General features: G+C 30.9%; 1 protein-coding gene across 1 annotated transcript in view; it reads right to left on the bottom strand.

Moving 5' to 3' along the window:
* Window positions 1-2,225: 2,225 nt before the first annotated feature.
* The window catches only part of LOC119614420, a gene marked incomplete at its 5' end in the record, with an annotated part of 30,571 nt that continues 18,471 nt past the window's right edge, over window positions 2,226-14,325 (bottom strand). The window contains 6 exon segments of the mRNA XM_037970551.1: window positions 2,226-2,468; window positions 2,536-2,642; window positions 2,644-2,658; window positions 11,156-12,246; window positions 12,249-12,345; window positions 12,347-13,589. Of these exon segments, the coding sequence (XP_037826479.1) occupies window positions 2,279-2,468; window positions 2,536-2,642; window positions 2,644-2,658; window positions 11,156-12,246; window positions 12,249-12,345; window positions 12,347-13,589 (2,743 nt within the window).

Below are 14,325 nucleotides of genomic sequence, written 5' to 3' on the forward strand. Positions count from 1 at the left end.
CTACTTCCTGGATGACTGTATTGACTGATAGATTAGTCTATTTCTTAGAATGCTTTAAAGAAATCCATACCTATACTTTCTTTTTGAAATACTTTTGCTTAGCTGAATTGCGGAAAAACTGAAATATTTTCAATAATTTTAATAAATTTACACTTTTGCTTTGCTGAATTATATTATTTTCAGACAAACTCTATTTTCTTTTGCTGAATTGCAAAACAGTTCAACTCAATCCATAACTAGTCTTATTTTTTCAGATACATATAACATTTACTCAGCTGAATTACATTTCTTGCAGTTGCATTGTGTAAAAATGTAAATATGTTAAAAATTCTTAATACATTTTTTACTTTGACTCTGCTGAATTGATTCTGCAGATTTTAGCTGAATTCTATTTCGTTCTAATAAAATTGCAATAAGTGTTAAGTTTTATTACAAAAGTAATAAAAATTTACACTTTTAGCTTGCTGAATACTATTTTGTTTAGCAGAATTGCAAAATACTTTCCAAAAATCCTTAATTATGCTTACTTTTTAAAACTAATATAGGAGTTGCTTAGCTGAATTACATATTTCACAGCTGAATTGTAGAAAAATGTAAATATTTTAAAAAATTCTTAATAAATTTATAGTTTTATTTCTGCTGAATTGTATTTTTTTACGCTAAATTGTAGAAAAATGTATATATTTTAAAATATTCTTAATAAATTTATAGTCTTATTTCTGCTGAATTGTATTTTTTTACGCTGAATTAAAAAAAAATTATATTTGCCAAAAAATTTTAATATTTTAAAAATTCGTAATTAATTTATACTTTTACTTCTGCTGAATTGTACATTTTTTCAAGATATGGCAATAATAGCTTGCGAAATTAGATTTTCATATGCTGAATTGCCAAAAACTTTAAGAAAATCCATAATTATACTTTAATTTTCAATTAAATATAAGATATGCATTGCTGAATTAAACTTTTTTTGAGCTGAATTGCCAAAAATTTTTAGAAAACCCATTATACTACTTTTTTTTTTTTGTAATTAATATAACATTTGCTTAGCTGAATAAAATTTTTCATAGCTGAATTGTGAAAAAATTGTATATTTTAAAAAATTCTTAATAAATTTATACCTTTATACCAACATTTGTTTAGCTGAATACAATTTTTTTTAAGTAAATCGCAGAATATTTATATATACATATATATTTACAATCGCATGTTTTCAGCAAATCTATTTATGATTTGGGTTGTTTTTGAAGAAAATTTTTAAACAAAAGTAGTGTTACGCTCTTTCTTTGAGGCAAAATTATAAAAATTAATCAAACTAAAAAATTTTTTATAATGGAATGCTAATTTTATTTATATATTTAAATTTTTTATAAAAACATTTTAAAATGTTTTTATTTAAGGATAAAGGGAAATTTAAAGCCATAATAAAACAAACAAAAAATATAAAAAACGAAAAAAAGATCACATAAATTTTAATAAAATTTATAATTAATTTTTGTTTAATATTAAAGTATTTTTGTATTATTATTATTATTGTTTTTTTTTTTTGTAAACTTTTAGGTAATAAATATTGGACCATTTTGTTATAATTAGTTAAACTTTCGTATCATTAAGATTTTTTCGTATTAATCAAACAAATAAGAATATTATTTTTTAAAGATTTTCTTTAATTTCAAGTTTTAATTTTTTTACATAAATATTTTGTTTTTCTTGTATGTGTTATTTAAATTTAAATATTTAAGCAATCAATGATTTACAAAATTATTTATAAAACTTAAAAATTATATAGTTTATAATAAAAACAAAAAAGAAATGAATAAAAAATTAATAAGTTTGTAATTCAATAATGTATAAAGAAAATGTAATACACTACTAAAAATAATTATAGAATATTAAATAAAGTATTTTAAACTTCAAATTATATGTAATTTTAAACTTATTTGTTTAATGTTTTTTTTAGTTTTAATTAATGTTTATAACTCAGTTTTTTTCTATACACTTTCGTTTAAAGACTTATTTTAAATAATATTTAAAAAATAATTAATTATTTTATAAAATAATAATATTTAATAAAAAAATAAAAGTTTTATAATAATTATTGCCTTATTTAAGCAAATTCGTTATAGGGTTTTTATAATTGTTTTAAAATTTTAAGTTGGAAACTATTTCTTTTTTAATTTTTAATAATTTTTTCATAAGTGTTAATTGCTTTAAAATTATTTACGTTTTTTTTGTGTTAAATTAAGTGTAAAATGTGTTAAATGTTGTGTTTTTCTATTTAATGCACTGCATCAATGTCTCTTTGTGCCCTGGATATTTTTAGTTTATCTTTAGGAGTATTATCTTCGCCCGATTCTAAGGCAAACATTTTCATTTTCTCTTTAAAGGATAATTTTTCCGGTACCGCTTCGGTGCTGCGTTGTTGTTGCTGTTGTTGTTTTTCCGCCAAGCGTCTTGTACGAGGATCTCTTTAAAGTTGAAGAAAGAGAAATCAGTAAAATTTTGTTTTGTTTTAAAATTTAAGAACCAATTTACCTGTAAACTTCCTGAGCTCCTATTACACCAGGCGTTGATTGTACTGTGTTATTCCAGGCAGCAGCATCAGGTGTAGAAGGCATGGAAGGCCACATCGATGCATCTATGGTTTTGAGGAAGGAACTGAAAGCGAAATATAAAATGAGATTAATTAGTAGCTCTAGTCTATAGATATTGTCTATAGTTTAGCTATAGTCTTCTATAGTCTAGTCTATAGTCTAGTCTATAGTCTAGTCATAGTCTGGTCTATAGTCTAGTCTATAGTCTAGTCTATAGTCTAGTCTATAGTCTAGTCTATAGTCCTCAGTCTTATAATCCAGTCTATAGTCCAGTCTATAGTCTAGTCTATAGTCTAGTCTTTAGTCTAGTCTATAGTCTAGTCTTAGTCTAGTCTATAGTCTAGTCTATAGTCTAGTCTATAGTCCTAGTCTATAGTCTAGTCTATAGTCTAGTCTATATGTCTAGTCTATAGTCTAGTCTATAGTCTAGTCTATAGTCTAGTCTATAGTCTAGTCTATAGTCTAGTCTATAGTCTATAGTCTAGTCTATAGTCTAGTCTATAGTCTAGTATATAGTCTAGTCTATAGTCTAGTCTATAGTCTAGTCTATAGTCTAGTCTATAGTCTAGTCTAGTCTATAGTCTAGTCTATAGTCTAGTCTATAGTCTAGTCTATAGTCTAGTCTATAGTCTAGTCTATAGTCTAGTCTATAGTCTAGTCTATAGTCTAGTCTATAGTCTAGTCTATAGTCTAGTCTATAGTCTAGTCTATAGTCTAGTCTATAGTCTAGTCTATAGTCTAGTCTATAGTCTAGTCTATAGTCTAGTCTATAGTCTAGTCTATAGTCTAGTCTATAGTCTAGTCTATAGTCTAGTCTATAGTCTAGTCTATAGTCTAGTCTATAGTCTAGTCTATAGTCTAGTCTATAGTCTAGTCTATAGTCTAGTCTATAGTCTAGTCTATAGTCTAGTCTATAGTCTAGTCTATAGTCGTCTAGTCCTATAGTCTAGTCTATAGTCTAGTCTATAGTATAGTCTAGTCTATAGTCTAGTCTAGTCTATAGTCTAGTCTATAGTCTAGTCTATAGTCTAGTCTATAGTCTAGTCTATAGTCTAGTCTATAGTCTAGTCTATAGTCTAGTCTATAGTCTAGTCTATAGTCTAGTCTATAGTCTAGTCTATAGTCTAGTCTATAGTCTAGTCTATAGTCTAGTCTATAGTCTAGTCTATAGTCTAGTCTATAGTCTAGTCTATAGTCTAGTCTATAGTCTAGTCTATAGTCTAGTCTATAGTCTAGTCTATAGTCTAGTCTATAGTCTAGTCTATAGTCTAGTCTATAGTCTAGTCTATAGTCTAGTCTAGTCTATAGTCTAGTCTAGTCTATAGTCTAGTCTATAGTCTAGTCTAGTCTATCTCTAGTCTATAGTCTAGTCTATAGTCTAGTCTATAGTCTAGTCTATAGTCAGTCTATAGTCTAGTCTATAGTCTAGTCTATAGTCTAGTCTATAGTCTAGTCTTAGTCTAGTCTATAGTCTAGTCTATAGTCTAGTCTATAGTCTAGTCTATAGTCTAGTCCAGCGGTTCCCACCGTTTTTTACTTCGCGGACCCCTTGAGGAATTTATTTAATTTCACGGACCCCCATACATATTTTGATATCTTATTGTTATAAATAACACTGTGATACAAAAGTGAAGAAAAATAAAATGCAGGCGTTCTCATATACCAAATCTATTTCGTTATAGTCCATAGAGTACGAATATATTTTTAGTTTTCCCCTATCACTTCGTTAACTTACTTTTTAAGAGCAAAAGATGCGAAAAAGAGCCATTTTTGAAGTTTTAAATTTGAAAAATCATAAGTTTAGTAGTTTTCATCCGATTTTCAAATCCGATATTTTTTTAATGATACAAGTGTCTTTTAATCCAAAAAAAAAATGTCTGAGTTACGGTCGATTAAGTAAAAAAACTCACACTTTTTTAAAAAATTTTCATTTTCATCATGCTCTACTTTGACCATGAGGCAGTGAGTTCATCTTTATTACTTTCCTGAAGAATCACATAAAGGAAGGTTTCTAAAACTTGTTATTTCATAAAAATCTATGAAAAACTGGATGATTTATGCCAATTTTTCTAATAGCATGTTTCTCGAATTTTTGGTTTTCTCCATACAAATTAATTTTTGTATAAAAATATTTATAAACATTTTTTAAACTTGTTACAAAGAAAACCAGAAACATGAACGTTTTTGTATGGAAGAAATATGCTATATTTTTATAAAACTTAGCACAACTCATAACCTTTTCCATCGATTATCATAAATTGACCATCATTGGAAACCCAACTTAATGTGCCTTTTTTCAAATGTAATAAAAGCTAAAGTTACTGCTTCATGGCCAACGTACACAGAAAAAAATGGAATTCAAAATCAAACAAAAAATTCATAAAGCCAAGTATTTTTTTTTTTACTAAAATAGGACCTATCACGAAATTCGTAAAATCAAGTACTCAAATTCGTAAATTCTTTATTGAAAAAATTTCAGGATTTTTCTTATTAAAATAATATACTATTTACGAAAAACATTAATAAATAATCGCAACATTTCCAAACAATTATTTTACTGAAACAATAACACAAGTTATTAGTATTTGTACTGAAATTCAAGCAAATATGTTATCTGAAACATTTAAATTATTTATTGTATTTTGGCAATAATAATAAGAAAATTTTCATTGAATCTATAAAAATTTTGTTAAAAAAAATATTTAAAACTAAAAGTAGTAAAAAATTACATATATATTTACAACATTTTTAAGAAAACTTTTCTAATTCTAGAAACTATTATTATGTACTGTGAAAACTGAAACACTTATACATTAAATGTTATAAACCAAATAAGAATTATATCAATTCGTTTTAGTACATTCCAAAACTGGTTTTATTGTTGTATTCCATATGCTGACATAAAAATAAAACTCAAACAAAAACATTTATTGAATCAGTAAAAATATTTACTGAAAGTTAAATTTATTTCAATAAAGTGTTTGTTAGAAAATATTTTCCTTCTGTGTGAACATCAAACAAATTCGTTATAAACCCAAATAAAAATATTAATAAAAATAGAAATTAAATTTAAGCAACCGATTGTTAAGAAAAAAATTGTGCATATTTTTTTCTGTGTAGAGCAGTATGAAAATTAAAAATTGTGAAAAAAGTGTGAGTTTTTTTACTTAAATGGCCGTAACCAAGACATTAATCATAAATTTTGGATTTATTTTTTTGGGTTGAAAGACAACACTCGTATCTTTAAATATCCAATTTGAAAATCGGTTGCAAACTACCAAACATATATTTTTTTTTAAGTTAAAACTTCAAAAATAGCTCTTTTTCACAACTTTTGCTCTTAAAAAGGAACTAAACGAAGTGATCGGGAAAAATTAAAAATAAATTCCTACTCTATGGACTATAACGAAATGGAATTGGTATATGAGAACCCCTGCATTTTTTTGCTGTATCACTGTGTAATTGTTCGTCCGAAAATTGTCTAAGTCCTGGTCCATAAACCCTATAAAATATTCCCGTACATTGAGAACATTTAGTATTTCGGAGATGTTTTCAATTTCATGGTTTTAAATATAGAATGACTTCTACCATGATGTTTAATTTTATGATCGTGAGAGCTTTCATGTTCATTTCTCGTCAAGGTAGAGAAAAGGTTTCTTTAACAAGTATTGTCGACATGTGCTTAAAGAGTCATGTTTCTAAATTTTTTTGCGATTGCATAGGAGTAAGCTGAGTATGTAAGCTAAGTTTTCGGGAAAATATGTGAAAGTTAGACTTCTTCGATGTTGTTGCGGAATGCGTTACCCAATATGACCTGGACTCTTTGCGAATGTACTGTGAATTTGGATCTTAAATTTGAATTTTAAAATACCTACGAATTATTTTACTGCGTGGTTTTGACTATTTACGCAAAACGCTATGAATTTTCTGATGTTGATTTAATAATATTGGACAACAAAATGAAGTTAAAATCTGTGTATCACGTTGGAATGGAATATTTATATTTAAAATTAACTAGATTAACACTTTTGCTTACAATTTAAAAAAATATTATGAAATGTGACCTAACTTCATATTCCGGGATACCAGTATCAGTATTTAATTCTAAGGCAAATCATTATCCGTCTGCTATAAAAACATTTATTTCGATACATATATATTTATAAAAATTACAAATCACGTAATACTTTACTTTATAAAAGTGAAACAATAAATTTGTAGGGCCTAGCTTCATCCTGATAAACGACCGAAACAATAAAATTCAAAGAGTCACCAACAAATCTGGGATTATTGAATAAAAATTGTGTATTTTAGTATTTATGAAAAATTTGGAGATATTTTTAATATTTTGTAACATATAGAGAATATTTTTTATTCATGATTTTTTTCGTTCGTCTTCGCGGACCCCCTAGGATTTTGCTACGGACCACTAGGGGTCCGCGGACCCCCTTTTGGGAAACCGTTGGTCTAGTCTATAGTCTAGTCTATAGTCTAGTCTATAGTCTAGTCTATAGTCTAGTCTATAGTCTAGTCTATAGTCTAGTCTAGTCTATAGTCTAGTCTACAGTCTAGTCTATAGTCTAGTCTATAGTCTAGTCTATAGTCTAGTCTATAGTCTAGTCTATAGTCTAGTCTATAGTCTAGTCTATAGTCTAGTCTATAGTCTAGTCTATAGTCTAGTCTATAGTCTAGTCTATAGTCTAGTCTATAGTCTAGTCTATAGTCTAGTCTATAGTCTAGTCTATAGTCTAGTCTATAGTCTAGTCTATAGTCTAGTCTATAGTCTAGTCTATAGTCTAGTCTATAGTCTAGTCTATAGTCTAGTCTATAGTCTAGTCTATAGTCTAGTCTATAGTCTAGTCTATAGTCTAGTCTATAGTCTAGTCTATAGTCTAGTCTATAGTCTAGTCTATAGTCTAGTCTATAGTCTAGTCTATAGTCTAGTCTATAGTCTAGTCTATAGTCTAGTCTATAGTCTAGTCTATAGTCTAGTCTATAGTCTAGTCTATAGTCTAGTCTATAGTCTAGTCTATAGTCTAGTCTATAGTCTAGTCTATAGTCTAGTCTATAGTCTAGTCTATAGTCTAGTCTATAGTCTAGTCTATAGTCTAGTCTATAGTCTAGTCTATAGTCTTAGTCTAGTCTATAGTCTGTCTATAGTCTAGTCTATAGTCCTAGTCTATAGTCTAGTCTATAGTCTAGTCTATAGTCTAGTCTAGTCTATAGTCTAGTCCTATAGTCTAGTCTATAGTCCATTCTATATCCAAGTCTATAGTCCAGTCTATAGTCTAGTCTATAGTCTAGTCTTAGTCCTAGTCTTTAGTCTAGGTCTATAGTCTATCTATAGTCTATCTATAGTCTAGTCTATAGTCTAGTCTATAGGTCTAGTCTATAGTCTAGTCTATAGTCTAGTCTATAGTCTAGTCTATCTAGTCTATAGTCTAGTCTATAGTCTAGTCTATAGTCTACGTCTATAGTCTAGTCTATAGTCTAGTCTATAGTCTAGTCTATAGTCTATCTTATAGTCTAGTCTATAGTCTAGTCTATAGTCTAGTCTATAGTCTAGTCTATAGTCTAGTCTATAGTCTAGTCTATAGTCTAGTCTATAGTCTAGTCTATTAGTCTAGTCCTAAGTCTCAGTCTAGTCTATAGTACTAGTCTATAGTCTAGTCTAGTCGTCTATAGTCTAGTCTAGTCTAGTCTATAGTCAGTCTATATCCAGTCTATAGTCAGTCTATAGTCTAGTCTATAGTCTAGTCTTAGTCTAGTCTATAGTCTAGTCTATAGTCTAGTCTATAGTCTAGTCTATAGTCTAGTCTATAGTCTAGTCTATAGTCTAGTCTATAGTCTAGTCTATAGTCTAGTCTATAGTCTAGTCTATAGTCTAGTCTATAGTCTAGTCTATAGTCTAGTCTATAGTCTAGTCTATAGTCTAGTCTATAGTCTAGTCTATAGTCTAGTCTATAGTCTAGTCTATAGTCTAGTCTATAGTCTAGTCTATAGTCTAGTCTATAGTCTAGTCTATAGTCTAGTCTATAGTCTAGTCTATAGTCTAGTCTATAGTCTAGTCTATAGTCTAGTCTATAGTCTAGTCTATAGTCTAGTCTATAGTCTAGTCTATAGTCTAGTCTATAGTCTAGTCTATAGTCTAGTCTATAGTCTAGTCTATAGTCTAGTCTATAGTCTAGTCTATAGTCTAGTCTATAGTCTAGTCTATAGTCTAGTCTATAGTCTAGTCTATAGTCTAGTCTAGTCTATAGTCTAGTCTATAGTCTAGTCTATAGTCTAGTCTATAGTCTAGTCTATAGTCTAGTCTATAGTCTAGTCTATAGTCTAGTCTATAGTCTAGTCTATAGTCTAGTCTATAGTCTAGTCTATAGTCTAGTCTATAGTCTAGTCTATAGTCTAGTCTATAGTCTAGTCTATAGTCTAGTCTATAGTCTAGTCTATAGTCTAGTCTATAGTCTAGTCTATAGTCTAGTCTATAGTCTAGTCTATAGTCTAGTCTATAGTCTAGTCTATAGTCTAGTCTATAGTCTAGTCTATAGTCTAGTCTATAGTCTAGTCTATAGTCTAGTCTATAGTCTAGTCTATAGTCTAGTCTATAGTCTAGTCTATAGTCTAGTCTATAGTCTAGTCTATAGTCTAGTCTATAGTCTAGTCTATAGTCTAGTCTAGTATAGTCTAGTCTATAGTCTAGTCTATAGTCTAGTCTATAGTCTAGTCTATAGTCTAGTCTATAGTCTAGTCTAGTCTAGTCTATAGTCTAGTCTATAGTCTTTAGTCTAGTCTATAGTCTAGTCTATAGTCTAGTCTATAGTCTAGTCTATAGTCTAGTCTATAGTCTAGTCTATAGTCTAGTCTATAGTCAGTCTAATCAGTCTATAGTCAGTCTATAGTCTAGTCTATAGTCTAGTTATAGTCTAGTCTATAGTCTAGTATTTAGTCTAGTCTATAGTCTAGTCTATAGTCTAGTCTATAGTCTAGTCTATAGTCTAGTCTATAGTCTAGTCTATAGTCTAGTCTATAGTAGTCTAGTCTAGTCTATAGTCTTAGTCTAGTCTATAGTCTAGTCTATAGTCTAGTCTATAGTCTAGTCTATAGTCTAGTCTATAGTCTAGTCTATAGTCTAGTCTATAGTCTAGTCTATAGTCTATAGTCTAGTCTATAGTCTAGTCTATAGTCCAGTCTATATCAGTATAGTCTAGTCTATAGTCTAGTCTATAGTCTAGTCTATAGTCTAGTCTATAGTCTAGTCTATAGTCTAGTCTATAGTCTAGTCTATAGTCTAGTCTATAGTCTAGTCTATAGTCTAGTCTATAGTCTAGTCTATAGTCTAGTCTATAGTCTAGTCTATAGTCTAGTCTATAGTCTAGTCTATAGTCTAGTCTATAGTCTAGTCTATAGTCTAGTCTATAGTCTAGTCTATAGTCTAGTCTATAGTCTAGTCTATAGTCTAGTCTATAGTCTAGTCTATAGTCTAGTCTATAGTCTAGTCTATAGTCTAGTCTATAGTCTAGTCTATAGTCTAGTCTATAGTCTAGTCTATAGTCTAGTCTATAGTCTAGTCTATAGTCTAGTCTATAGTCTAGTCTATAGTCTAGTCTATAGTCTAGTCTATAGTCTAGTCTATAGTCTAGTCTATAGTCTAGTCTATAGTCTAGTCTATAGTCTAGTCTATAGTCTAGTCTATAGTCTAGTCTATAGTCTAGTCTATAGTCTAGTCTATAGTCTAGTCTATAGTCTAGTCTATAGTCTAGTCTATAGTCTAGTCTATAGTCTAGTCTATAGTCTAGTCTATAGTCTAGTCTATAGTCTAGTCTATAGTCTAGTCTATAGTCTAGTCTATAGTCTAGTCTATAGTCTAGTCTATAGTCTAGTCTATAGTCTAGTCTATAGTCTAGTCTATAGTCTAGTCTATAGTCTAGTATAGTCTAGTCTATAGTCTAGTCTATAGTCTAGTCTATAGTCTAGTCTATAGTCTAGTCTATAGTCTAGTCTATAGTCTAGTCTATAGTCTAGTCTATAGTCTAGTCTATAGTCTAGTCTATAGTCTAGTCTATAGTCTAGTCTATAGTCTAGTCTATAGTCTAGTCTATAGTCTAGTCTATAGTCTAGTCTATAGTCTAGTCTATAGTCTAGTCTCTAGTCTAGTCTAGTCTATAGTCTATCTAGTCTAGTCTAGTCTATAGTCTAGTCTAGTCTATAGTCTAGTCTAGTCTATAGTCTAGTCTATAGTCTAGTCTATAGTCCTAGTCTATAGCCTAGTCTATAGCTCGTATAGTCTAGTCTATAGTCTAGTCTATAGTCTAGTCTATAGTCTAGTCTATAGTCTAGTCTATAGTCTAGTCTATAGTCTAGTCTATAGTCTAGTCTATAGTCTAGTCTATAGTCTAGTCCATAGTCTAGTCTATAGTCTAGTCTATATTCTAGTCTATAGTCTAGTCTATAGTCTAGTCTATATTCTAGTCTATATTCTAGTCTATAGTCTAGTCTATAGTCTAGTCTATAGTCTAGTCTATAGTTTTTAAAAATATAATTATTTATCCTTATCAACTTACATTTGTATCCTCTCTAATGGTATTCAAATCGCTCGGTGCCATATGCTGTTCCATCGTTACATTATATTCCATATTATTAAAGGCACTAGCAACATAATTATTTTCCTCATCGTGGAATGAGACACGTTTATTATCACGCAACAACATCATCGATGATGAAGGACTGGCACTATTACTGTGTGTAGCAGTCGTTACTGATGCACCTGCTACATTATACATATCCATGGTAGAGGAAGAGGGTGATGATTGTAGTGAAGCATTCGCGGAATTCATATTTAATAAATTATTTTGTATGTTATTATTGTTATTGTTTAAAAGAATACTTGAGGCCGAGGTTTTCTTTTGTAGATCGGCCGAATTGATAGTGGCAGTCTTGAGAAGACCAATGGAAGAATTACGTAACTTTTGTTGAGACATAATCAAATAAGAACTATTGCGTTCTGGTGGTGGAGGTGGTGGCACTGTCGCTGAATTAGGAGAATTTTCCGAATTCATATTGTTGTCGTAGGCGTTGTTGTTGTTGGAGGTATTGGTATTGCTTAGAGAGAGATGATTGATATCGCGAGCTAGCGATGAAATAGGATGTTCTGTTTGCAAATGTTTGTCATCGGCAAATGAAGTGGATTTCTGAGATTTAGAGGGTGATGAAGGGGCGGTATTGGAACCATCATAACGATTATTTTTCAATATGGATTTAGGTTGTATGGTAGAGGTATTGCTATTAGTGGTTACTATGGTGGTGGTAGTAGTAGGTGGTGGGGGTTGTGTGGGTACCGGAGGTGGTATTGCTTCGGCGGCTGAATTTCTATTTGAATTTAAAGGTGATGTTTCGTTGGAATTGTTACTATTGCTAGGACGGTGATTGTCCATTACCGAGGCCAGTTTAATTTCAGTTTGTCTAAAATTGGTTACCGGAGTTTGTATGACATTTTGTTGTTGATTTAAACGGAAAACTTCCTGGACATTTTCCTTCTCATAGGAAGGTTCGCTTTCATCTTCTTGCTCTTCCATTTCTTGGGCTCTTCTTTCAAAATCTCTTTCTAGTATAAGAGTTTTTAATTGTTCCTCCTGCTGTGGAGTTCTTGTGGCAAAGAAGAGAGTTCATTGATTTGTTGTTCACGCCACTGGCGTATGTGTTCTCTGCGCATTTCCAAGTCTTTTTCGCGTTCTTCTCTTTCCCAAGGATTACCAGCCATGTATGTTTTTGTGTTGTTGTAAAGCAGCTGCCGAAACGGGCATGTAACCTCCCTTAGGAGGATCTATGGTACTGGCCACATAATTCATACCGGGTGTTATTTGTTGTGTGGCCTTGTATAATGGGTGAGTGGTGGTGGGTGGTAGAGGAGGTTTATCCTCACCCGGTTGTTGAGTGGGCTGCTGTTGTTGTTGCTGCTGGTATAAATTGGCATTGTTATATGCCTGTTGTTGCTGTTGCTGTAGAGATAATCTATTTTGTTGCAAAGGTTTGGGGGCGGTAGGTGGTAATTGTTGTTGCTGCTTAGGCGGTGTTAATTGCTGTTGTTGCATGCCAGGTTTAGGTGGCAGTGTCATAAAATTACCGCGCTGTTGTTCTTGCATAAAATTAGGAGAATGTTGAGCACTTTCCATACCACCCTGACCACCAGCAGCTTGTTGTTGTATATATTCAGCACGCATATTTCTTCTAAGAGTTTGTCCCCCAGCCGGCGATTGTTGTTGTTGATAGCCGCCATTTGTTTCCATTAAAGAATTATTAGCCGATTGTGAATACCGGCTGTCATCAGCCATGGAGGAAACATTTTGCATACTTTGACTGGCTGCTATGCTAGAGGGCATTGACATATTATGTTGCTGTAGAGAAGTATTATGTTGCTGTTGTTGTTGCTGCTGCTGTTGTTGATACATGTTGCTAATATTGGGCATTGAGGGAGCCATCATTTGCTGAATGCGCAAACTTTGTTGTGTCTGCATGTCACGCTGGAAATTTTGTGTACTCTTCGAACGATTGCCCAAAGTTAAACTTTGTTGTTGCTGCTGATACTGTTGTTGCTGCTGCGGTGTCATGTGTTGCAACTGTTGCTGCAGTTGTTGCTGTTGCATACCACTTAAATTAGTTGTGCTGGCACTGAAAGCGTGACCATGTTGGGGAAATTGCTGTTGTTGTGGATTTAAATGTTGATGTTGTGTAGTGCTTGTGGCCGGTGTAGCTTGATGCTGATAGTAGGCCGATTGTGGACGACTTGGTGGCATATTAGATGTATGTGGTGCTGTCATTAATGAATGTTGGGGATGTTGTTGTTGTTGTTGCTGCTGCTGTTGGTAAGTTGTCTGCTGTTGCTGGTTTAGGTTTGTTGCTTGGTTTGTACCATTTATTGGCGAGAGTATTGGATTTTGTAAATTTTGTTGGGAATTTCCATTGTATGCGTTCATTGCGGAATGTGATGGCATGGGTGGTCTGCAAAACAGAATGCAGCAATTTGGTTAATTAAATTGAAATTTAAAGTTTTAATTACACAGTTTATATTTAAATCTGTTTAAAATATTCTAACAAGCTTTTGTATGTTTTACATTTAAAGTCTATTTTTTCGAATCTTTTTTTTAAATTGATTTGTAAAACTTTAAGGGCTAATCTTTAGGTGAAAGATTAGCTATTAAATTAAAATTAATCCTCGAAAGATGTTTTTGAGTACTTAATTAGTTAATTTTGTTTGCAAGTTTAAGCGCCCAATGGAGGTGGTTTAATCTTAAGCACGAAATGCAAAAGTGTAAACAGCTGATGCAAAAAAATTAATAAAATTTTTATAAATATAAACATTAAAATGTTCTATTTATTGATTAGTATAAATTATGGGCACTTCAAAATACATTTTTTTGTTTTTAATTTAAGTTTTCATTAATTTTCATATTAAATTTACAATTGTCTTCTTCTTTTTATAAAATATGCATTGTTTTGATAACAAACAGTGATGTTTTCTATTGTTTTGTATGGCAACACTGCGAAGTTTAATATTTTACTCAAAAACATCAAAGGGGATTAACATAAGATTAAATTTATTTTTAGATTAACTAATCTGATTATTAATTGGCATTTGATTACCATCTCAAAAACCTACTCTAACTTGCTAATTAAACTGTGTAATTTGTACTGTCAAATTTTGTGCAAATTGTAGTGTTTAAAGTATCATTATTGT

Source organism: Lucilia sericata, unplaced genomic scaffold, assembly GCF_015586225.1.
Source record: "Lucilia sericata isolate MDLA Ls3-8-SP2 unplaced genomic scaffold, ASM1558622v1 Contig002879F_arrow, whole genome shotgun sequence".
Lineage (NCBI taxonomy): Eukaryota > Metazoa > Arthropoda > Insecta > Diptera > Calliphoridae > Lucilia > Lucilia sericata.